The 27,352-nt window shown below is 34.3% G+C and overlaps 1 protein-coding gene across 1 annotated transcript in view; it reads right to left on the bottom strand.

Annotated features, from left to right (window-relative positions):
- LOC123247107 (contactin-6-like) overlaps positions 1 to 27,352 on the bottom strand; it is a 302,957-nt gene that overhangs the window by 7,497 nt on the left and 268,108 nt on the right. The window contains exons 16-18 of the mRNA XM_044675908.1: positions 23,472 to 23,706; positions 23,261 to 23,376; positions 20,727 to 20,913 (exon numbers count right to left, since the gene is read on the bottom strand). Of these exons, the coding sequence (XP_044531843.1) occupies positions 20,727 to 20,913; positions 23,261 to 23,376; positions 23,472 to 23,706 (538 nt within the window). The remainder of the gene's footprint in view (positions 1 to 20,726; positions 20,914 to 23,260; positions 23,377 to 23,471; positions 23,707 to 27,352) is intronic.

Below are 27,352 nucleotides of genomic sequence, written 5' to 3'. Positions count from 1 at the left end.
CCTTGGCAGGGCATCCAAATCTAAGACCCCAATCTCTCACCCTCACCAGCCTGCAAAGACCCTGGTCCCCTAGGAAAAAATCCAGCCAGTGGCAAAAGACCCAGCAGGGGGTCTGACAGTGGCAGGAAAGCAAGATCTGCCCCCAACGGTCTGCTGGCAGGAAAACCCAGATCCCTCTCTACCTTCTACCCCACTACTAGCTTCAGTCTCTCCCTTTGGAGAGATTTTGCCTTTTAAAAGGCAATACTAAAATCCCAAACATTAAAAAACCCCCACTTACTTTGCTTATCAGCCTGATAGCTTTCATCCCAGTTTGTGTCCATTTCACTGCTCCTCCCTCCTTTCTCCTTACTGAGTTGCAGTACTACATAGGCCACTAGAGGCCAGCACTGAGCACGAAGTGTGCTTCCCCCTCCCTTTTTTCTGCTAAGCTGCAGTGCTACCTTTATGCCATTGGAGGGGAGAACCAAGGATAGCATCAACAGTGCTACCTTTCTGCCATTGGAGGGCAGCACCAAGGACAGCACTGATAATAATACATTAAAAATAATAATAATAATTTTTCCTGCTGAAAAGAAATAAATAATTAAAAACAAACACATAAATACACAAATAAGAACAAGCAGTTAAATAAAAAAATTAGAATTAAAGCAAACTGAATAAAGGCTAGCTAATTAAATAAACAAATAGAAGCCTCCCAACATGTTTGCTTCTATATAGGAAAATCTTTTGGTTTTTGCCAAATTGGACTGCCTTCTCCTTCTGATGCTGCTAGGGAATCTTGTTTTCTTAATTTTCAATATGATGATGCAAAAAAGGTTGCAAATAGGAAAATGCAAGACAACATCCAAGCAGCAGTACAAATACAATTTGGCAATTTCAAATACGCCATGCATAACGCACTGGAAAAGGAGGATCCAATTCAAAAATCTGATTCCAAATTTAGCGAGGCTATTCCTGAAACACTCAGAGAGGAAAGCCCTATTTCTCCTATTTCTTCTGAAATAGAGAAGGAGACAGCTGTAATGAAACTCCTCTCTCATCTTGTGCATCTCCTGACCAACTCTCCCTCCCCTCCTCCTCCTGACACCTCATCCTCTCCTGTCCCTTCTCCCAATCCATGACCAACCCCAGACCAGACCATACTGGTTCCTACCAATACTGCTGAGACAAACATACAAACAACTCAAAAGACACATAATGCCATGGTAAGCACACAAACACCTAAAAAAGATCTGTTCTGCCTCAGTAAGCACCAAAAGGACTAAAAAGAAACCAAAACCACACTATGATTCTGATTCTGATTCTAATTCTGATTCCTGTGATGACCTTTTCCCCTTAAGGGAAGTGCCTTCATTAGACAGATCTGGGGATGTGATAAATTTAACACACCATAATCCATTCACTCCTGAAGATATCAAAGAATTTAAAAAAGATATTCTAAATTATGATGATGAACCCATAGCTGTAATGAAAAGGATGGAAGATATATTTTTCCAATACAATCCTTTCTATAAGGATGTGGAAAAATTACTCAAGATCTTCCTGACAGAGAGAGAAACAAAATCATCTCTCGTGTAGATAAGGCCTGAGGACAAAATGCAGCACACTGGCCACATGAGGACCAGAAATGGGATTATAACAATCCAGAGGAATATTTGCAGCTAAATAATGCTAGGGCTGCAATATTAAAAGCAATGAAAGAATGTGCAGAATGTCCAGACAACTGGAACAAATTTGATTGACTAATGCAAAATGATGACGAAACTACCTCTCAGTTTATGGACAGGCTTATTGAATTGGGAGCTAGATATTTGGACTTGGATTTATCAACAAAACAAGGCATATGACAAATAAGGTAAACAATTCTAGCAGAGTGGTCCAGGATTACTTTAAGATGCATTATACCAAATGGCCAGAAATGGATCTGGAAGAATTAAGGAAAATAGCTGTGTATGTCACTAAAGGACATGAAAAGGAAAAGGTACAAACTAATGACCTATTAGATACCATACAAAAAGAACTGAAATCATTATGAAATAAAATAGAAAAGCAGGAAAGAGGGCATGATAATACACCAATATCACTTGCCCCTCTCCAAGAGTTTAATTATCAATCTCTGTTTTGCCACTTCTGTAACTAGAAGGGCCACTTAATGATGCATTGCAGGAATTTTTTATGGATAATTAGAAATAATAATAACTACAACAATTACAGAAATAATACTAATTTTGGAAACAATAATTATAGGAATCACAATTTCAGGACTGATAATCAGGCAGATAATCTACAACAAATGACCCCACAAAAATATCTCCAAAGTCCACACACTAATAAGGTGCCACTGCTCCTCCACATGGGTCAGAAAGAGGTGCCTCATAAACTCTATTAAACTCTATTGCTTTTGTAACTTTGTTGCTATTAACCCCTTTTAGTTTGTCTCCCTTTAAAAATAGCAAAAGAAGAAAAAAACAGAATTTTGAATACAGTGACTTGTAGACCCCCTTAACTTTATTTATGCCATCTGTTTTTTGCCATATGCCTTTGTATTGATAATTTGGAAGACTTGTATTTTGTGTATTTGAAAGATTTGAACATATATTACCTCTATAAGGAAACCTGTATTGTATTGAATTGATTCACATTTTGTGCTTTTTGTGAAATTTGTGTATTTTCTTAAATGTATTATTGCTTTTTTAACATGATTATTTTACCTCATTTGCACTCACACTTTGGATCATGGCTAAGCTAAGAGGAAATGCATCAAAATTCTTGGGTAAAAAACTTTATATTATACCCCTCCTTAAGTGACACGATTTGCAACATACATATACCTATATTTATATTTTCTCTCATTGTCACTGATTATAGGAGATATATATGTAGGAGATATAAATGTTTTGAAATTTTAGCAAATTTTTTTTATAATTGCATGTGCAATTTTTAAATTTGAAGCACATGTTATCTAAATTGAAAGAGTTTTTGATTATTAGATTAGTGTAGGTTTAGTATATCCATTTGTTCTAACTGTAACTGCCTGCCCAAAAGCCTTAGACAATTGAAACTCCCATTGGTATTTTGCTATTATGAGACTTAGTACATATGTTTGATTCAATGAAATGGGATCAACAAAGGAGTACAGATTTCATCAATACAGTGCCAAGGAAGTACGAATATCTATATAGTGCCAAAGAAGCACATACCTGCATGATGCCAAACAATCACACATGTCAAACAGAGAAACCAATCCTATTAGGATTGCTAAGACTTTATGCCAATAAAAAGGTCTTGAAACTAGTGTGAGCATGGAGGTTGCGAAGCTTAACATATGTTAAGACATAGGACTCTTCGAACTACACTCCTTGAAAAAATTTTTGTCAAGTACCTAACAATTGCCTATTCTGGTTCCACATTATATCCCTGAGAAGAAATGATGAAAGAAGAAAAGAAGAAATGAGGTAATATCAGACCAATAAATATAAACCTAGTCCTTTTCCCTAACTTTCTTACTATGGTGGTTGACTGTGGTCCTGGCTGCTAAGTGGGTAAGTGCATGATATTGGACATGGATCACTTTAATTGGACATTATTCAAAGACATAGTGTGATTTTCTTTTTTTTCTTATGTAGAATTTTTTCCATATGAAATTTTAGGATTGGATGTTAAAAATTTTTTCATCCATTACTTATTTGGCTTTATTGTGCTAAATTTTTTCTGATGAATTTGGTTGGCAGTGATTCATATGCCTCTTGCCTCAGTCATATATCCCTCTGTGATTTCATTGTTTCTTTCTATCCTCCTCAGGGGGTAATGTGATTTCAATTTCATATGGAGAATTTAGGTTGCTTTAGAAAAGACGTTTACTGCCTCCTGGAATTGAAATAGAGATACCCATAGAGTCCACATGGAGAAAGAATGATCCAGGAGCCTAAGAAAGCAACTGGATGTGAAAAATTTTGAACTTTGGGGGGTTTTACATTCATTTGTCTGGTTTTAAAATTCACATGTGTGTTTTAAAATTCATTTGTTTTGTTAAATTCACCTATTTTGTTCAAATGAATTTGTTTTATGTATGTATCTATTTAGTTGTGAAAAAAGGGGACTGCTCCCTGAATATTTTTATAAAAGAAGCGCCATTTGATTTCTTTATATTGTAAAAATTGTTATCTTTCTTCCCTTGTATTGACGTATTTACCCTTTATTTATTGTAATTGTAAATTTATTTATGTTTGTTATGATGCATTGGGGAGATTGGTCTCCCAAAAGGATCACAGGGAGGAATGTGTCATTTGGAATTATCCTAAGCCCTGGGGTACTACAACTCCCAGGAACCTCCCTCCTACAACTTCCCCTAACAACTCCCACTTCCTTTGTGGTAGGTGTCAGGGAAAGTATAAAAGGGAAAGTTTGGCACCTTTTCTCTCTCTCAACCTTGGAGGCTGGCTGGGCTCTCTCCACCCTGGAAACAGAGCTCTCTACCCTGAGACCCTGATCTCTCTCTTGGCACCTTTTCCCCTTTATTCCTACCTCCTAGTTTTCCATAGACCTTTCCCTTTCTAATTAAAATAAAACCTAGCTATTCAAACCCTAAAGTTGCTCTCTGATCATTCATTTGAGGGCTCTGGTCAATTTCCCCCACCAGGGCTGCCTCTACCTTCCTTTCCCTTCCTCTACCTTCCTCTCTCCTTTCTCCCATCCATCCTACCTTCTTACCTTCCTCCCTTCACTTTCACATACACAAATGTTATTTGGAAACCCCATGAGGGATTGACAAGTATTGATGATATAAAATGTGAATTATGGAACATACTTTACTATTCACTTCACCACTTTTGCCATTTTTTAAAAACATTTATTAATATTCATTTTTAACATGGTTACATGATTCATGCTCCTACTTTCCCCTTCAACCCCCTCACTCCCCCACACCCATGGCCAATGCACATTTCCACTAGTTTTGTCATGTGTCCTTGGTCAAGACCTATTTCCAAATTGTTGGTAGTTGCATTGATGTGGTAGTTTCGAGTCCACACCCTCAATCATGTCCACCCCAACCCATGTGTTCAAGTAGTTGTTTTTCTTATATGTTTCCTCTCTTGCAGTCCTTCCTCTGAATGTGGGCAGTATTCTTTACCATAGATCCCTCAGAATTGTCCTGGGTCATTGTATTGCTGCTGGTACAGAGGTCCATTACATTCAATTTTACCATAGTATATCAGTCTCTGAGTACAATGTTCTTCTGGCTCTGCTCCTTTCAGTATGCATCGGTTCCCGGAGGTCTCTCCAGTTCACTTGGAACTCCTCCAGTTTATTATTCCTTTTAGCACAATAGTATTCCATCACCCACATATACCACAGTTTGTTCAGCCATTCCCCAATTGAAGGACATATCCTCCTTTTCCAGTTTGTTGCCACCACAAAAAGCGCAGCTATAAATATTTTTGTACAAGTCTGTTTATCTATGATCTCTTTGGGGTACAAACCCAACAATGGTATGGCTGGATCAAAGGGCAGGCATTCTTTTATAGCCCTTTGAGCATGATTCCAAATTGCCAGCCAGAATGGCTGGATCAGTTCAAAGCTCCACCAGCAATGCATTAATGCCTCCATTTTGCCACATCCCCTCCAACATTAATTACTCTCCCCTTCTTTCATTTTAGCCAATCTGCTAGGGGTGAGGTGATACCTCAGAGTTGTTTTGATTTGCATTTCTCTAATTATTAGAGATTTAGAGCACTTTCTCATGTGCTTATTGATACTTTTGATTTCTTTACCTGAAAGTTGCCTATTTATGTCTCTTGCCCATTTATCAATTGGGAAATGGCTTGATTTTTTATACAATTGCTTTAACTCCTTGTATATTAGAGTAATTAGATCCCTGTCAGAGTTTTTTGTTATAAAGATTTTTTCCCAATTTGTTGTTTCCCTTCTGATTTTGACTACATTGTTTTTGTTTGTACAAAAACTTTTTAGTTTAATATAATCAAAACCATTTAATTTACATTTTGTAATTTTCTCTAACTCTTACTTGGTTTTAAAGTCTTTCCTTTCCCAGAGATCTGACAAGTATACTATTCTGTGTTCACTTAACTTGTTTAGAGTTTCCCTCTTTATATTCAAGTCATTCACCCATTCTGAATTTATCTTGGTGTAGGGTGTGAGATGTTGATCTAGACCTAATCTCTCCTATATTGTTTTCCAAATTTCCAAGCAGTTTTTGTCAAATAGTGGATTCATGTCCCAAAAGTTGGGCTCTTTGGGTTTATCATACACTGTCTTGCTGGTTTTCTTCTTTCCTTTTTTTTTAATAGATTGACCAGTACTTTGTCTATTTTATCTGTTTTTTTTCAAAGTACCAGCTTCTGGTCTTATTTATTAATTCAATAGTTCTTTTACTTTCGATTTTATTAATTTCTCCCTTGGTTTTTAGTATTTCTAATTTAGTTTTCACCTGGGGATTTTTAATTTGCTCGCTTTCTAATTTTTTGGGTTGCATGCCCAATTCATTGATCTCTGCCTTCCTTAATTTGTTAATATATGCACTCAAGGATATAAATTTCCCCCTGAGTACTGCCTTGGCTGCATCCCACAGAGTTTGGTAGGATGTCTCATCATTGCCATTTTCTTCAATGAAATTGTTGATTGTTGATATGATTCCTTCTTTGACAAATTGGAGAATCATATTATTTAATTTCCAATTAGTTTTTGATTTTCCTGTCCAGGTGCCCTTACTAATTATTATTTTTATTGCATTAAGATCTGAGAAGGTTACATTTATTATTTCTGCTCGTTTGCGTTTGTTTGCAATGTTTCTATGCCCTATTACATGCTCAATCTTTGTGAATGTACCATGTGCAGCTGAAAAGAAGGTGTATTCCTTTTTGTCCCTATTTATTTTTCTCCACATATCAATTAGATCTAATTTTTCTAGCACTTCATTCACCTCTCTTACCTCTTTCTTATTTATTTTTTGGTTTGATTTATCTAGATCTGAAAGAGGAATATTTAGATCTCCCACTAGTATGGTTTTACTATCTATTTCCTTCTTGAGCTCTGCCAGTTTCTCCTTTATGAATTTGGGTGCTATGCCACTTGGTGCATACATATTGAGCAGTGTTATTTCCTCATTGTTTATACTGCCTTTAATCAGGATGTAATGACCTTCCCTGTCTTTTTTAATCATATCTATTTTTACTTTGGCTTTGTCAGAAATCATAATAGCCACTCCTGCCTTCTTTTTCTCATTTGACGCCCAAAAGATTTTGCTCAAGCCCTGAACCTTAAACTTGTGTATTTCCACCCACCTCATATGTGTTTCTTGTAGACAACATATGGTAGGATTTTGGTTTCTAATCCACTCTGCTATTTGCTTCTGTTTTATGAGCGAGTTCATCCCATTCACATTCAGAGTTATAATAATCAGTTGTGCATTTGCTGACATTTTCATATCCTTCCCTATTCCTACCCCCTTTTTCTTATACTATTTCCTTTTGAACCAGTGGTTTGCTATTGAGCTGCTATCCCTTATCCCCTCCCTTGATTAACTTCCCTTTCTACCCCCTCCCTTATTTGCCCCAACTTTTTGTTTTTAAAGACCTTATGAATTCCATCCCCCTTCTTCTCCCCTCCTTTTTTTTTGACCTCCCCACTCCCCTGCTCCCCTTGATTTATCCCTTCTGACTTTCTCAGAAGGGTTAGATAAGAGTTTTATGTCCCAATGGATAGTATACCTACTCTTCCCTCTCCGGGTTGATTGCACTGAGAGTAAGGTTTCATTATTCCCTGTTAATGCTCTCTTCCTCTCCTTCTTATGATAGTATTTATCCCCTCTCCTTCCCATGCCCTCTTTGTGTGTAATAGAATATCCTATCTTTCTTATTCACTCAAGTTTCTCTTGGTGTCCCTGCTATTCACCCCCTTTTTTCCCATCCCCCATGTCATCTTAGATTATTTAGTGTTCCACCCTCACCCTGTGAATTATTCTTCTGATTACTATAATAGTGAATACTATAATAGTGAATAGAGTTCACTACAGGGAATTATACATAACATTTCTCTACATAGGAATACAGATAATTAGATCTCACTGAGGCCCTTAAAAAGGCAAATTTAAAAATTATAAGTTTTCTTTCTTTCCCCTCTGTATCTTATTTACCTTTTCATGTTTCTCTCGATTTTTGTGGTTGGTTATCAAACTTTCCATTTAGCCCTGGTTTTTTCTGTGCAAATACCTGGAATTCTTCAATTTTATTGAATGGCCATACTTTCCCCTGGAAATATATAGTCAATTTTGATGGGTAGTTGATCCATGGTTGCAGGCCCAGCTCTCTTGTCTTTCTGAATATCGTATTCCAAGCCTTGAGATCTTTTAGCGTGGAGGCTGCCAGATTCTGTGTGATCCTGATTGGTGCTCATAGATATTTGAATTGTCTCTTTCTGGCTTCTTGTAAGATTTTTTCTTTTGCTTGGAAACTCTTGAATTTGGCAATTATATTTCTGGGTGTTTTCTTATCTGGATCGATTGTCGCAGGTGTTCTATGGATCCTTTCAATGTCTATATTGCCCTCTTGTTTTAGGACTTCAGGGCAATTTTGCTGAATAATTTCTTTTAGTATGGAGTTCAGGTTTCTATTAATTTCTGTTTTTTCTGGAAGACCAATTATTCTCAAATTGGCTCTTCTTGACTGGTTTTCTTGGTCTGTTACTCTCATTGAGATATTTCATGTTTCCTTCTATTTTTTCAGTCTTTTGACTTTGTTTCATTTGTTCTTGTTGTCTTGAGAGATCATTAGCTTCTAATTGCTCAATTCTAGCCTTTAGGGATTGGTTTTCGGCTATAATCTTTCAGTTTTAGGCTATGATCTTTTCGTTTCGGCTATAATCTTCTGGTTTTTGGCTATAATCTTCTGGTATTCCTTTTCAATCTGGTCATTTCTGGTGTTCAATTTGCTTATTAGTTCATTTGGTTTCTGAGCCTCACTTTCCAATTGCAAGATTCTACCTTTTGAACTGTTATTTTCTTGCCAGATCTCTTCCATTTTCCTCAAAATCTCAGTTTTGAACTCTTCCATAGCTTATGAGGAGTTTTCCTTATTTGAGGAGGGTCCGGATGCTTGTTTGTTCTCCTCCTCTGTTTGCTAGGTTGTCTGGATTTTTCTCTGTGTAAAAGTTGTGGAGTGTTAAAGACTTCTTTTTCTTGTTGTTAATCTTTCTCTTCTGAACTTCCTGAGACTGGGTAGCCATCGCTAGCCCAGCAGCTTCTCAGGTTTATCCTCGTGCTCAGGGTCTGTCTGCGGTCTTTTGGCTCCTGAGGTCTGAGTTCTGGTTTTTTCCAAGGTCAAGCCCCCTGGTGGACCCCTTTGCTTGATCCTCTGCTGGAGGTTTCTTTACAAGTCTCAGGGTGCTGCTTCCACAGTCGTATACTTGTCTGCACTGGTTTCCCACTCAGGGTTTCAGAGCTTTAGCTTGTGGCTGTGTCTGCCTCCACCCACACCTCCGCCCTTGGCTGTGCTCTGAGCCCATGCTCTGTGTAGGCTCTCTGCACCCTGTTCCCATGCTCAGATTTTTGTGCGTTCTTTAGCTTTTTGGGGTCCTAAATCTTGCTGCTCTCAGGAACAGGCCCCGGAGCTGCCAATGACTCGATGGGTACTCCAAACTTGCTCTATTTATTTTTAGCTGGCTTCGGCGCTATAGGTGTTGTGTGTGGAGGGGGTGGGGGTGGGATGGTTGCTCAGCCCGCGATTTAGTGAGAGCTGTTTCACCCCTTTATAGCATGGAAATGCCCCGATTCCATGTACCTTCCATGCTGTGCCCTGTTGTGGGGTTCCTCCGTTCATCTGGACTTGTTTTTATGTCCCCTTGAGGAGTTTTGTGTGTTTTGGTCAGGAGAGGTTAAGAGCTGCTTCTTACTCTGCCGCCATCTTAACCTGGAACTCCCTCTTTTGCCATTTTTATTACATGTACTTCTCTACAGTTTAAAGGCCAGGATTTGTGTACTTGAGATAATTAGTCACTATACGTATCAGTGGACTTATTGAAGGAGCAAGATTTTAGAAAGCAAATACTCTAAAACCCATTTTGACATATAAGCAAATATGTGCTCCCTGAAGGCAGTTACTATGGTTATTTTCATCTTTGCATCTTTCATACATAGAATACTGTCTAGCACAGAGTTGATACTTATATACTAAATTAGCCATTTTAGCTGCAACCAAGATGAATCATGATAGTAGTTTGTACTTTATTCTTCATACTGTATTCTAGATTATTTTCCATTAACCAGATGACACAGTAATGTGACAACAGCCTTTCACCATACTAATGGTTTCTCTCTGATCAATTTTTCTATAGATGGCATTTATATTTGACTGTACTTCACACTGTGAACTCAATTCAAAAACAACTTCTTATGTTGCACTTCTAAGGAACAGCATGGGGTTGACATTTGGCCAAGAGATAGAAAAAAATCGGCACAAGATGAAATAAAAGCTTAATGTTTCCTTTATGTCTAAATAAGGATTGATTGCAAATTTACAGCAAGAAAGAATCCCACATAGAGTGTTTGTCAGGCAAAATCAGGACCCGAATACAATCAAAATTTCCAAACATATTTCTTACAGTCTGGTTTTATCACTTTAAATAAGGAATATTATTTTTCCTAGGGTTGATTTAAAAAATTCATAGTTTTATAGGTGAAGAGACAAACTTTGAAGTCATACATAGAGATTACCATGTATTTTCACTGTCTCTGTATTCAACTTGAAAGCAATGTGGCACAATTCTGGTTTTGGAGTCAGAGAATATAAGTTGGAATTCTGCATTATACATAATACTGGTGTATCTTTGGGCAAGTAACTTAACTTGTTCAGGTCTCAGTTTTCTCAAATGTAAAATAAAGAAGTTAGACTAGAGAGTCTATAAGGTCCATTCCAGATATAGATCTATAATTCTATAAGTTATAAAAATACAACATTTTCAATAGTTTTGGATATATCCAGTTGAAGGAGGTGGAGCATAGCACAACATCTTTATTAAAGATCTTAGAAATAATCTTACTCTATATTCGGCTAAATTAGGTAATAATTTAATAATAGTTCATTTACATTTGGATCGTTAACCATTATAATGGAATGGGAAGATTTTGGGGTAGGAATCAAGTTGTCTCCTGTGGAATGTAAAATAACCTTAGGCTGAATCACTTACTTTCTGTAAGATTTGGTTTCCTTACACTTAAATGGGGTTATTGGAACCTCTCTGGTAGCTAGGCCATAGAATGGACAGCCTTTTGGAACTGGGTCCAGCTTCAGATATTTATCAGCTGTGTGATTTGGGGCAAGTGACTTAATCACATTTTGCCTCAGTTTTTGTAACTGTAATACACACACACACACACACACACACACACACACACACAAACACACACACACACACAATTGTAAATAGCAATAATAATAGCATCTTCTTCCTAGAATTATTGTGAGGATCAAATGAGATCATGTTTGTAAAGATAATGTTTGTAAACTGGCACATACTCAGCATTTGGAAATAATAATTATTAATATTAACACATTATATGTAGCATTTAAGTGTTTGCCTAATCTTATTTGAGACTCATAATCCTACAACATAGGCACCACACAAATAATTTTATACCTCCCTTCCATCTTAAAGATGAACTTCAGAGATATTAAATGACCTGTCCAATATCCCACAGCCAATATGTATAAAAGATAAAAATTAAATTCATATCTTCTTTTCTCCAAATCTAGTGTACTATTCATGACACCACACAAATTATGAGACTCGGATGAAAAAATATGCCTGAGAATCTTCTTGGGAAACTGTAAAGCATTATAAAAATATATGATATAATTCTTTTTTCATTCATTTCATTCAACAGATATTTATTAAGCATACCAGGGAAATGCCACTATGCAAAGAAACAAGAATACAAAGGAGAACAATAACAGAGGTGAATATAAAGAAATCTGGAAGCGTCTTTATGAAATAATAGGAAAGGGAAAAAAGCAAAATGAATCAGAAAAGATGATAATATATATATATATATAAAACAGAACAAGAAGGCCAGTAAATTATAAAGAATAGACAAATGAAGCTAATAAATATTTTGAGAGAATGACTCAAAAAGAATGATGTTTTATGCATTGAAACATAGTTATTTAAATATAAAAGTTTTCTAAGTAAGGGTAATGTTTGCATTGATGTTTAATATTAAGTCTGTCATGAATCATTTAATGAAGAAAAAAAAAACAAAGTTCATTCCCTAAGAGAATTTTTAAAAATCAGAGGGAAATAACATAGACATATAGCAAAACATTGGTACAAAAAAATTAATGGCACTTATTTTTTATATAGATTATACCTAGTGAAGAAATACATCTAAGGATATATAAAAACTACCATGTATTTATATTCTTTTATCATTCAATGCAGATTTTGTAGGTTAAAGTGCGTTAAGCAGTTTCACAAACCAACTATGTGTTAGAGAAGGGATTTGACCCCAAGTTCTTCTGATTATGATGCCAAATTTCTGTATACTATGCCACATTTTCCATCATAGAGTCTTTTTCTTAGAAGGATAGAGTGGAACAGCAATAAAATTTCATTGTTGTAGGGAGTTTCTGTTAATGAGTGTCTTCAACTAATTCTAGAAAGGTCTACACAATAAAATACCTTACTGGATTTATTGGAGGGGTTGAGAAAAATAAATGATTTTATTTTTTATCTCAGTTATTAAAAACTTGAACCCAAGTCTTCTTAGCCCTGAGATAACTATGTTCTGCTATTGTAGAGTTCAAATTAGAATTAATTAAGTCTTAGAGAGAGGTCAAAGAAGTGGGCACCAGTGCTTTTAAAAAAGGGCAGGGGAGTACTTCAACCTTGGATGAAGAATAAAACCTTCACAGAGAAATTAATATCTGTGGAAGGTCCAGAAAAAATGAGAGGGATCACAATAAATAGATAAGTGGGAGAAAAAATTAAAACAACATAAAACACTGGGGTCATTGGAAAAGATATGGGCCAATGCACTAGTTCTGAAGAAAATAAAGGACAAGATTGGGGGAAAAGGTATCAGACGCATTTGTCTTTAAAGATAGAATATTGGTTTAGTTCACATACTAAACCTTTGAGAAAAATAAGGCAGGTAGAGCTTTATAAAGAATTCACTATCTAGTTGACAAATTTCCATGATTGTCTAATTGTGTGGAAAATTCAGATTTCTTTTTGCTATCTTTGATGATACATAATTAACTTGAAAGCTAACTCAAAATAAGAGCTATGTTAGATATATGGATAACTTATGGAACACAATGACTTGCTGAGATTTTATGAAATTACCATATTGTGAAAAAGAAAAACAATCAAGGAGCTGAAGAAAAAGAAACTGAGTCTTAACCTTGACCTTAAATTTACCTTGAACTAAATTTTTCTTGACCTAAAATTTACTAGCTATGTATCCTTAGGATAAGTCACTTCCTCTGGGGTCTTACATTTCTTATATATAAAGAGAATGTTGACTAGATCTTCAAGATCCTTCTACCTCTACTCTCATCTCCAAGATCCTTCTACCTCTAACTCTCAGATTCCTTTCCTAGGATTCTGTTCTGACCTGTGCATTAGATGTCGTACCATAATAGTAGAAGAAAATAGAAAGATCCCTGGAATTGAACTCAGGAGCCCTGGACTGGACTCCCATTTTTCTACTTTCTGTCAGTGTGTCAGAACAAGCTGCTTCTCCCCTCTGAGTCCCAACTCTAACGTGACAGAGTTTATCTAAGTGATCTCTGAGGACACTTCATTTTGAAAAATGTTCTTTAAAGATACAATGAACAAAAGAGTCAAATACCTGCCAATGTGAAATTTCAAGAAAGTAAATTACATTATAAATAGTTATGCTTTGTAACAATGCCATTTCATTTCCACGGTGGAGGATTAAAAAATATTTCTTTTCAAAGAGTAATATTATAAAAGGAATGAACAACCATTACCTGTCCATTCAGTAGAAATCATGTTCAATAACTGAGTTATCTTAGTGCATTCTATTTTAAGTACACTTCTGCATATGAGAGGAATGAAGAATAGAGGAAAGAGGAGGGAAGAGGAGAACAGACCATAAGGAAAAAGATGGAAGGGAAAGGACAGGTTATATTTCACCAAAGTAAATACCTATGAGTAAAGTAGAACTCAGAATTCTATGTTAGAAGTATCTTTAGATGGTATTTTGGTCCATTGCTTAAGCTAGGTGAGAATCTTCAACATTTTTGATAAATTTGGTCACCAAGCCTTTGCTCAAACCATTCCTTTTAAAAAAGCAATTCACTTCCTTCTTATATATTCTTCTTGATTGGGGATATCACTGTCGATTAGGAAATTTTCCATAAATTGAATCCAAAAAATCGGACTTTTTGTAAATTCTATTAATTACTCCTTATCTTCTCTTTGGAAAACAACAACAACAACAACAACAACATAAACAACAACACAATAGCAACAAAGCCATAATTGAATGCAGCTCCATCCTTCTCACCTTCAAAATTATTATCTTTCTCTTTCCAAGCAAAACACCTCTAATTCCTTCAATTAAGGAATATGTGATTGAGACCCCTCACAATTTTTTAATCCTACCTCAAATGTTTTGTCAAACTTATCAATGTAGCATCCTCAGTATTTAAGATGTGACCTAATCAGATTAGAATATGGCAGAATGCTCATACACTGTATCCTAGAAACCAAGATTCTCTTACTCCGACTTAAGATACAAATTATAAATATCTCATTTTACCCTCACAATAACCTTGGAGGCAGGTATTATCATTATTATTATTATTATTATTATTATTATTATTACTACTACTACTACTACTTCTACTACTACTATACAGTTGAAGAAACTGAGGCAAAGAGAAGTAAAATGACGTACCTAAGATCATATAGCAACTGAATATCTGATTTGTATTGAACTCAGGTATTCCTTACTCCAGATGCAACAATCTATGCACTGTATCACCTAGCAATCTACATCAAGTCACTAGATTCATCTGACAGTGTGTGGTATGAAAAGAAGAACTTCAAATATGGACAACAGGGAACAGAGAAGAAGACTTGTATCAATGGGTTTTGTAGAGTTGTTGTTAATCAGAGGAACTCATTCTCTAAGCCTGAACAGGCTGAAAGTCACCTCTTAGGCCAAAACACTATCTGACTTTCTTTTTAAACCAGTAAAATGGATTTATAGTAAATCAAAAGGAAATGATGAAAGATGAGGGAGGATAGGAGTCCATAACTACAATCTAGATATTTCTCCCTCCTTTCTATGGGCTTCTTACAAAAACTTCTTCAAGTTCTTCAAGCTACATTTTACTACTCTGATCTCTCTAGAAACCCAGACTAACTATCTATACTGAACTGACTGGTCCTCAAATTAAAGATAGTAACAGTAAAAGTTCATCAAAGTAGAGATGTTGTAATCTTGATGAACCTCTTCAGAGTCCAACATGGCTGCAGGTCTCTGGTCCAAAGAGGATTTTTAGGGTCTGGCTCTCACTCACCCTCAGTAAGGAAATCTATCAAGAATAAAAAACCAGGAGCTCACAATATATCTGGGAGATATTAACTGGAAACAGGGATAGACAGGATCTCAGGAATATTCTCACTGGTTAGACTACAGGACCTCCCATTATCAGGAAAGGCAAATCACCTCCTACAAACTGCCACAGGAAGTGAACTTTCTGCTCTCTTGTCCAAACAGCAAAAACTGACCCTCAACAGTCTTTGGTCCTTGGTCTTATATCTTCCCCAGATTCTGGAATCACCCCTTCAATTCCATACATGTAACCAGACCCTCTTTTGCAAACTCATGTCTCTTGCTAAGTTTGCAAAGTTGCAAAACCCTAGTTTCTTATTTTCCCCCCTCACATAGAGAATTAGGTGGGGTGAATAGTCTGAGAATTCAAGCTTTTTTTATTAAGATTTTAAAAATTGTTATTCTGTTCTTATATTGTCCCCTATGAGGAATGCCAATAGATTTGAATGAGGGCTTTGAGTGGGAATCAATAGCAAGATGGATAATTGCTTAATCTCCTTATCCTGCAGTTCTAGTTACTTTTAGCCATTTTAATGTTGTCACAGAATGATGCATGTTGGAGAAAGGCAAATACAAGAACTTTTCAAATAAGGTTGCTGTGAAACACTCACAGAAAGAAAGCAGGACATAGAATAAAGTATAACAAGCATTCAGCAAGAAAAGAAGACATCATTTTTGACAACAGCAACATCTAATTTTGAATTTCTCAACTCTCAGCTGTCCTCTTCCTATAGTGAGTACATCTTACTATTGAGTTTTATATGTTTCCAGTTAAAATATTCTTTTGAACCCAAAACACATTGTCTTGTTTCTATAAAATACTGTGGTAGGTAACCCCTTAGTTTCCTCAGTACTGTAGATAATAATACACATTTCCCCCCTCCTTTTTGTCATTTTGACCCCACTGCTTGTCACAGGTATTTATGTACACATGTGTATATATATACATATATATATACATATATAAATATATATACTTAGGTATATATGTAGGTATGTTGTATAAACAAATATATTTGTATGTATATATATGTATATATAAATATATATGTATATATATGCATATATATAGTGATATTAAATATTATTGGATTAAAGGAGAAATCAGTCAGTATATAATCCATGATTAGTTCATTGTACTCCCAAGGGGTTGTTTTGATATGTCTTTGGCCAATCTAGAAAGTGAGTGGACCAGTTACCCGGACCTATGATTACTAGGCCATAGGATAGATTCTTGATCCATGCAGACATATGATGAATTGGTTTTGAACACATATAGACTTGAGTTGTTTTCTAGTTCATTTCAGCTGCTTAGATGACGGAGTTCAGGCCAAATTAACACCCCCACCCCATCCCAACAAAGGTAACTTTTTGATGCCAGTTTTTTTCATTCTTCAGGTCTCTGCATCAGATGGATTAAAGTCAATTATATTCACATATCAACTAGTTAAGATAAATTATTGATCAATGAGAATATTACCTATCATAGAAATTATATAAATATTTGTCATGTTATCAAGTAATTGATTTTATTTTTAAAATAACATTTTCACTCAATTTTACATACTCATGCTATTGTCATAAAGAATAAAATTTTGATCTCACATAGAAATTCTTATTTAAAGATGTCTTTGAATCAGATGGAAAAATATAATGAAGGTTGGCCAGCAAAAAGGGTAGTTTATGAGGAATTAATACCTCCTTGCACTTCTCAAATAAATACTATACCAAAGACCTAGGAGTTCCAAACAAATTAATGATCATAAAATGCATTTCTAACATGTAGTAAATAATTTTATCAAAACTATTCAGTATACAGAGAAAGACAGACATATGCATGCATGGCTGATGGCGTTAGCCAGGTGAGTGCAATCAAAACTTCAAGCTTGGAGACATTACATGTGTATATTCAGGAAAGAAATGTTTGGTTCATGCTCTAAAAGCTATAAAACAGACCATATCCTTTGACCCAACAATGCCAGTACTAGGTCTATAACCCCAAAATACTAAAGACAAGGGAAAATAACATGCCTGTATGAAAATATTCATAGCAGTTCTTTTTATTATAGTAAAGAACTGGAAACTGAAGATGCGTCCATCAATCAGGCAAAGCCTGAAGAAGTTGTGGATTATGTTTTAGTGAAATACTATTGTACCATTAGAAATGATAAACAAGATGATCACCAAAAAAACAAAACAAAACATGGAGAGACTTATATGAAGTATTGCAAGTAAAGTGAGGAGAACCAGGAAAATGTACTTGGTAACAAGAACATATGATGGTCAACTGAATGACCTCATTATTATTAACAAGGCAAGGATCCAGGTCAACTCCAAGAGACTCATGCCAAAAAAAGAAAGGATATCCACTGCTACAGAAATAACAGATGGAGTCCAAATGAAGATTGAAATTTTCTTCCATCAATTTTTCTATAGTGAAAACATTGTGCCTTTTTTTACAGCATGACAATCAGGGAAATACTTTTCTATGATAATATATGTGCAACTTATATCATATTTCCTGCCTTTTTGTGGAGGGTGTGGGTGGGAGGGACATAGAGAACATGGTTTGCAAAATATCAGAAAATAATATTGCAAAATTGTGTTGACATATAATATGGGGGAAATAAAACAATTAAAATGTAATTTAAAAAATTGGCTCCAGCAGGCACAGGTATTAAACAAAGACTTGCTGAGGGAGTAGACACAAGAATAAACCAGCAACATACTGTAACTCTGACTTGAGAACTGGTTTTAGAACCAGTGTTGATTGAGAAAGGGCTGTATACTCAGAGAATGTAATGGCTGCTCTGGTCAAGGGCAAGGTTCAGTTGAAGCTCAAGTTTCTGTATTGTGCAAATATATAGATAGAAATGAACAGCATCTGTGTGGCTCTATTTCTTAAGGACAGATGCTAATTCAGCCTCCATCCTTCCTGAGGCCCACTATTAAGTGATCAGAATGAGGATATAAGATCAAAGGGGAGCCTCTCTCTTTATACCTGCAGAGTCATCAAAACTAGCTGAAAGAAGGTGGGTCTGCAGCAGTCTAATAGAGCTACAAGCAGGTGTGGTGTTGCTTAGGACCAGAGGATGAAGATCTGGTGAAGCACCACCAAGGATAGCAATCAAATTTTACATAGGAATGTGGGGGATTGTTAATCTATTTAATGGACAGAGACAACCATTAACTAATATGAATATATACATATATAGATAGATATTTTTATATATTCATGTTATTACTAAAAACTTATTTGCATAGTAAGTAAATAGTTGTTTTTCTTTTCTACATAATCTGGAAATCATAAAGAAGCAAGTATAATACAAATAACTTCAACTAATTTTAGAAAGGAAATGCACTGCTATTTACAGATGTGTGTGTGTGTGTGTGAGAGAGAGAGAGAGAGAGAGAGAGAGAGAGAGATGTTTTAAAGCTTAAAACTGATTAAGTCAGGAAATTGGATTTTGATATTGCCTTTTACCTAAACTTTGTGATATTAAGTAAGTGATATATAAGATAAAAAAATCATAAAATTAAAATTCTAAGGGATCTTATAGTTTATCTCATCCAACTCTCCCATAACATGTCATCATCCCTTTCAGATTAGAAAACTGAAGATCAATACATTAAGTGACTTGTCCACCTTGTTCAATCACTTCTGAGTCTTTATGACTCAATTTGGTATGATCTTGGAAACTAGAATATTATGCAATTTCCTAATTGTTAAGATTAAAATTAATATACAATATCGCTAAAGTATTATATTTAACAAGATTTATTAATAATAACTAACATAAAAAGCTAGAGTAAAAAGCCTGCTTTTCCTAGCTGCACACATGGAAGAAAAGAGAGAGAGAGTTACCCATAGCTATATATAAAATGTGACCAAGCAAAGTGGTGGAGAAATTAAAAGGAATTCTGGGAAATACTGAAGGACTTCTGGAGGATGAAGTTCAAGGTACAAAATTCTCTAACTATATATTTTTCATATCATTTTTTGGATGAAGAACTAAGGCAAACAGGGTTAAGTATCTTGTCAAGAGTTACAGAATTAGTAAATGTCTGAGGCTAGATTTCAACTCAGATCTTACTGACTCCATGCCAGGGCTTTATCCACTGTACCACTTGTTTGAACAAGAATTGTCCAAAACCATATAACTATTAAGCATCAGACAGATCAGGATTGGAACCCAAGACTTCTTGAATCATAGTTTAACCATTTAACTTTTACACTATTTTGCCTTTCAAGATGACTTATCTCAGCAATTAAATTTTCTTAGAGTAAAAGAGGGCCTGATAATGTCTTTGTTTCTTACTTTATAGAGTTGTTGGAAGGCTGAAAGGAAACAAAACAAATGAGAGCAGATAGGACCTATTATTTTATTACTGTGGGTAACTGGGAGCTCCCAGATGAGGAAACTTTCCTCTCAATCACTGCAAGTCAGCACTTTTTTCTGGAACTTTGCACCATAGAGTTACCTAGCATCAAAAAATTAAGCAAGTTGCCAGACATCACACAGACAATAAAAGTAAGAGATCAGATATGAACCTAGATCTTGATTTTGTTGTCAGTTTCCTATCTACTACATTAGGGCACCAGTTATAAAATTCCTTTATGACAATTCAAAGATAAGTTTTTAGTGATCTAAAACAGCTCAACTAGCTACTAGATACGGTCAAAAATTTGGCCATGCTTCAGATAATTCAGTTAGGAAATATTCCCTAAACTTGTCCTATGGTTCATATCCATCCTTGAAATTGGAACTAACCCAAAAATAGAAAAAGAAAAAAAATACTTTAAGGTATGACACATGACCTATATGATCTTTTAATCTTAATAAGAAGATTGGATATATAGAACAGATTCCAAATTTTGGGTTTCCAGGGTCACCTGTAGGCCATAAGGTACATTTTTCTTTGAAGAATTCATAACCAGGAATATAATTCTAAATTAGTCTACAGCAAGAGTATAGAACACTTTAGTCATCTCCAGAAGATAAAAAGCCAATCAATTAACCATATTATTATGAGAGATGAAAGTCTAGTTCTGTCTATCTAGCTATTTTTTATCTTCAACCAATGAAATCTACCTATGTATGGAGTTTACTGAAATACTTACGAGATTTTTTAGTAGTGATATTGACTGGAGCACTTGAAGGCCCAGTTCCTGCAGTATTATAGGCTCTCACTGTTGCAAAGTATATTGTATTAGCTTTTAGCCCAGTGATGATTTTTGTTGTTACGTTTCCTCTGACCCTGATTTTACCAGCACTGGTTTCCTTTGAGTCCTCTGTCCAGTATAAGACCTATTTATTACAAATAAAGAATAGGAAGCTCATTCTTTCAAGATATTTTGTGAATTTGTTTGAAGGGTAGTAGTTGGAGGCATCCACCTTTAAGACTTTAAGAAAAACAGAATATTTTATATTTAAAACTGTCAAGTAATAACACCAAGTATGAATACGTGTAAAGAAGAGACAAAAATATAGTATATAATTCAATTTAGTAAAAGTAATTAAAAACTGGGTTCTTTGAAATACATAAGAAAAAATATTTATGAAATTATTCATAAGGAAAATTTTCAATTTTAACTAAGTACTTTGTAGTCATTTCACCACCAAAAATATTTAAATAAACAAATGTGTAAAAATATTTGCAAAAACACAAACTCCACATTGCTTATACTTCATTTAAAATTATTTCATTATGTTTGTATGGTAAAATAAATATCCTCTACTTTCAAGTTCCTTTTTTATTTGTTTTATTTTAATATTTTTCCTCTTGGTTTTGTGATTTTTCAATGTGATTATAGTATATCTATTATTATTCTCTTTACTTCTCTTTTCATCTCTTCATGTTTCCCTTATTTTCATTGTTTCCAACATTTGCTATTTTAATTATACAACAAAATCAATTGCATTCAGATATAATAAACTATTTAGATAATTTTCCCAATCATTGCATTTGTATTATTTCAAATTATTTTGTCATATAATGAAATAATACAAATGCAATGATTGGGAAAATTATCTAAATAGTTGCCATATTTATATTACCCTCTCAATAATGCCTTTAAGTCCTGATTTTAGTAATGGGATCCTAAAATCAATGAGCATAAGCAAATTTTTAGTTTTTATTGTATATTTCCATCTTCTTTTCTAAAAAAAAATGTCAGTTGCTCTAGCAATGAAATATTAGACTTGTTTCTCCATGGTCCTATCAGCATTTAATTTAATCAATTTAACATGTCTGGTTTTCTGGTAACATACTTACCAGGTCCATACTTAAATAAGATTCGTCCTTAGGTAGCAGACACAATCTGTTGTCAGGACCACAAACTTTTCAAAACCAAGTATTCCCAGCTTGGTTATTCCCAATGAAATTTTTGTTCCAGTGCCACCACCTCCCAAGAAAGCAGGAATATCTCTCTAGTATTATGAGTGTTAAAGTAGACTTTTTTAGAATATTTGTTCTCTCTAAACCATTGTTGTCTCACCAGAAACTATGTTCAGATTGTGCATATACTCAGGCTTAGATCTATTACTAGCCTCAACCATGTGTAGGTGTTCCAGATATCTATCATATTTAACTCATCTAAGGTTCTATTTATCTCCTTAACTTCTTTATTACTTTATGTTAGATTTATCTAGTTCTGAGAGAGGAAACTTAAAGCTCCCTGCTATTATTATTTTGTCATCTATTTCTATTTGTATCTCATTTAATTTTTCCTTTTAAAATCTGGATACTATGACTCTTATTATAAAATATTTTTGTAAAGTGTTCAGAGAACTAGAAAATCATTTTAATGATTTAATTATACTATTATAACTTTTAAAATATTGTCTGCTTGCTAAAGTATTACCTGATAATTTCATGAAGAAATATTTTATTAAGTTCTCATTAGATCTAAGAAATTTTGCTAGAGTTGGACAGTTTCCTTTTTTTCACTGAGCTTACATTTCAATGCAAATTATATATACATATATAATATATACAATTTCTTTTTCCATGAACCATCAACCACTGCCAAAAAGAGTAAACAAACCTGCAAATTGAAGAACCAGGCAAGGTAGCATGAATTTGGCATAAGGGTTATTATATGTCAGGCAAGTCATATCACCTCTATCTGCTTGATTGTGATTTCCCTTCAGTCCCCAATGGAGACACTCCAGATCCTAGACATGAATCTGGATTTTCTATATTTATTTCTTTTCAAAATACCAAACAAGATAAAGATGAAAGAAATAGAAGTTTCTCCTTAAATTAATATAGCATCCTTCTCTAAAGCAGGTAAATTCTTAATATGTGGTCTAGGAACTTTAAAAAATTATTTAGTTAACTACTTCTAAATATTTTATTTCTTTTTTAATATTATTCATTTCATTTAATATTATTTAATATTATTCATTTAATATTATTCAAATCATTATTCTTAAAATGGCTCCATAGGTTTCACTACAGGAGACACTTCTATAAAAATACACACAGTTTAAGAATCCCTGTTTCATAGGAAAAATTCACTTCATAAATTTTGTGTCTTTAGTGGCCTTTAAGGCTAATTGATGTGCCCTAAAAAACCTGCAGCAGATGACTGGACTAGGAAATCTCAGTTAATATTTTATACTTTTCCTGTATTAACTTAACAAATACTACCTCATAACCTAGGACCCGTCCTGTGCTTCTGTTCCAAGCAATGGCATTCCAGGTAATGTCTACTTCAGAGGATGAATAGCTCTGTACAGAAGCTCCAGTTGGGGCCAGTTGGGGCTCTATAATCACAAGAAAGGAGCGATAGATGACATTTTCATAATTTACAATCAAATGTAAAACATATATGATAATTCAAGGAGAGCTTGACACTTACCATCTTCCCCTGTGTAGACAATAGTTGCTGGACTCAATGTCCCTTCACCTTCATTATTATATACACCCACTTTTACTTCAAATGGGGAGAGAGATGTAAGACTTTCATTCCTGTATACATACTTTGAAGTTTCCACAGAAGCCACTGACGCTTTAGTCCACATAAGTGAGCCAACTGGCCGAAACATGATGATGTATCCAAATCCTTCTCCATTCTGCAGTTCTTCTGGGATTGACTTTGGGCAGAGGTCAGTCAACTATTGATCATTTGAAAGTATATTCTTTAACATTTATTCTAAAAGTATACATAAACACATTGGTTATCTGGCATTTAAGTCAAAGATTCAGAGCCAGAAGGGACATCAAAGTTACTGATGTCTAAATTCATGACTAAATTGAGGAAAACAAGATTAAACGACTAGTTTAAGATCATACAAAAAATAAAACAAGCCAGAACTTGAGCTCAGTTCCTCTTCCTCCAAAGAGCCATTTCTCCTTTTATCCCTCTTTTATATTTCTTTTGTAGAGAAAATAAATTCTTTTTAAAAGAATGTTTAAAGAGAATTCTTAACCTATTTTTAGAATCATACATTAGATCTGTAAGAGAACATAGAAATCATTTATTTTAACCCTTTTATAACTTTGTAGTTTAAGTCCAATGAGTTTATAATAATTGCTAAAAATCACATAACTCATTAGTGTCAAAAATATAAATAAAATACATATCTCTTGACTATCTTCTTTTTGGTTAAATTGGGAAGTTTCTGATTTGAGATTCTCAAATACATTTGGAAAAGTAGATGAAATTTTGAATGACATTTTAGCAAGACTTGCACAACATATATAAGAACTATAGTAATCCATAAGTCATAAATATACTGATATTTAGAAATGTATAATAGATATAATATAACCAGATACCCCTAACATGAAATGAAGTTATTTGTATATTTTGAAAAACCTCTTCCAGCTTATAGAAATTGTTATTTGCAGCTTTGCTTAGGGTCTTAATCCACTACATGATGTTATAATGGAGGTGATTATGAGTTTTCCAAAGTCAGGCCAACAGAATGTATGATTTAGAGGCTGCTAAGTCATTGGAAAATCTTTGATTATGAGTTTTTTAGAAATAGTCTATGATGTCTGTACAAAATTGAGTCTAGCTAACTCTGAAGAGATTGATAACTGAAAGTTTCATTGCTCTCAAATAATTCTAGACACTATAATAAGTGAAAGAGGTAAAAAATTTTTAAATGACTCTTCTGCTTGTACAGTTCATGTCTGTATCAGGAGTGATAATGGAAAGGGAGAAAAATATCGGAAAAGAAGGGAAAAGAATGTAAACACTCATAAAGTTTTTTCAGTATCTAGTGTAAATGTGTAACCTTAGTAGAATGAACAATGATTTGAAGTCCTAGTGGATGAATGGAACTATCTATATCTATATAAATAATATATGCATATATATTATATCACACACACATATATATGTATACATATATACATATATATGGAGAAAGAGAGAGAGAGAATGTTCTCACAATGAATAGAAACAAAATAGCCTCAATATATGTATCATTTATGTGCCAACATCTACTGTAGGATGACAAAGTAGAAAAAATTTAACTAGAATCTTTTGGGATCCTTCAACCTAAATCAAAAATTTACCATGATACATGACAACTTCAAGGCATTGCTAAAAGTGGGGACCTGGGAGAATGGTGAAAACTTCATTGGAAAATACATTTAAGGAAGAAATATATTGTAACAACAAAAAAAATAGTTTTAGATGGTAAAGCCATGGGCATAAATTCAAGCAATATCAAGAGATTATGTAGATGACATAAATATTTATATATATATGTATATTATTAAGAAGTAATAGATAGAATTTAGAAAGGGTGGCTATATGTTAATAAATACTGAAGTGGAGATAGGTTGTGAAGGACTTTAAACTATAAGGAATATAAATTTTATCTTCAAAGTAATGAAACCACTGCTCAGAGGAGATCATGATTTTGTCTTTACCTTAAGGAAGTCACTTGGGCAATTTTTAGAGGATAGACTAGAAAAAGGAGAAGAAATTTGAGGAAAAGAGTCAATTCACTTAGGAGTCTTCCAGCTAAACTATTTGAATAAGCTGTTAAATATTTTCAAAAAGAAAGAATGTAACCTTGGTGAGAGAGTAAAAAAAAAAGTTTGAAAAAATATTACGATTTTCCTTTCTAAAAAAAGTTAGCAGAGAAGCAAAAGCTTGAACCACTGGGGGAATCATCTCCAACCAATGTTTAAATAATGCTTCAAAATGAATGCTGGAATAAAAGAACCAACAAGGGGACAGAGTGAAGCAACTTTCCTGAAAAAACAACTTGAAAAGGAGGCAGAGAGAATCTGGTTCACTGGGGTGAGAGGGAAGCACAGCCCATAGCAGGGGCCTACCTGGGAGTTCTTGCTCAAGCTTGAAAGTAAAGTAAGAAGAAAATAACAACTTCAAAAACTATGAGTGGCCAAATGGAAAAAGAAGCACAAAAATCCTATGAAGAAAAGAGTTTCATAAAAAGTAGAATTCAAATAGAAAAGAAAGTTCAGAAGCTCATGGAAGAAAATCATTCCTTAAAAATTAGAACTGGGAAACTAGCATCTAATGTCTTCAAGAAACATCAAGAGACAACAAAACAAACAAAAATTTTAAAAAATAAGAATATAAAGTATCTCATTGACAAAAACAACTGACCTTTGAAAATATATATAGTAGAGAGAATTTAAGAAGTATTGGGCTTCCTGAAAGCCACACCAAAAAAAGAATAATAAATAAACCCTAGACATCATATTATAAGAAATTGCCAGAGAAAAATGTTCTGATATTTTTGAACAAGAGACTAAAATATAAAATCTCTGGAAAAAAATCCCAAATAAAAATTCCCAAGAATATTATTGGAAAATTCAAGAGACCTCAAACCTAAGAGAAAGTATCTCAAACAGCCAGAAATAAGAAATTCAAATGTGATGGAACTAAAGTCAGTATTAAAAAAGACTTAGCAGCCTTCACAATGAAGGATAAGAAGGACTGAAATATGACATTCCAGAAGGCAAAAGACCTAGGTTTAGAAACCATAATCACCTACTCGGCAGAACTGAGTATATTCTTTTGTGAGGGAAATGGCCACTTAATAAAATTGAATATTTCCAAGCATTCCTAATGAAAATACCAGACCTAAACTGAAATGTAATGTCCCAAAACAAGACTCTTGGGAAAAATAAAAAGGTTGGTAAGAAAGAGAAAATTTAAGGAATTTTAAAAGGCTAAGTTGTTTATATACATGGAAAGATACTTGTAGTTATTAAATTTTTTATCCGTATTAGAGCAGTTAGCAGAAGTATACATAGGCAGAGGGTGTGGGAGTAAGCTGATTATAATAACATGATATGAAAATATAAATCAAGGAGTGAAAAAAGAGGATTGTATTGAGAAAAAAGGAAAGAGGTGGAATGGACTAATTATGCCACTTAAAGAGATGAGAAAAAATATTATAGTGCAGGGAACAAATAGGGTGTTTGTGTGCAATGCTTAAACCCTACTCTCATTGAATTTGGCTTAGAGAGGGAATGACAACCATACTTATTCAAGTAGAGAATCCTATTTTACTTTATAGAGAAGTAGGAAGGGAATAAGAAAAGAAGGGGGCTATAGAAGGACCCAGGAAATGGGGGGGGGGTGATTAAAAGAAGAACATCTGTGCGGATGCATAGACTGAAAGTAGAGAGAAAGAGCAGGATCAAAAGGAGAAAATAAGATGGAGAAAAAAAAGTTGATAATCATAACTGTGAATGTTAATGGAATGAATTCACCTATAAAATGGAAGTGGATAGCAGAGGGGATTA

The sequence above is a fragment of the Gracilinanus agilis genome, chromosome 1 (assembly GCF_016433145.1).
Source record: "Gracilinanus agilis isolate LMUSP501 chromosome 1, AgileGrace, whole genome shotgun sequence".
In the NCBI taxonomy this organism is placed as follows: domain Eukaryota; kingdom Metazoa; phylum Chordata; class Mammalia; order Didelphimorphia; family Didelphidae; genus Gracilinanus; species Gracilinanus agilis.
Note: the sequence above shows the minus strand (reverse complement) of the source record. Positions and strands in the feature narration are given on the sequence as shown.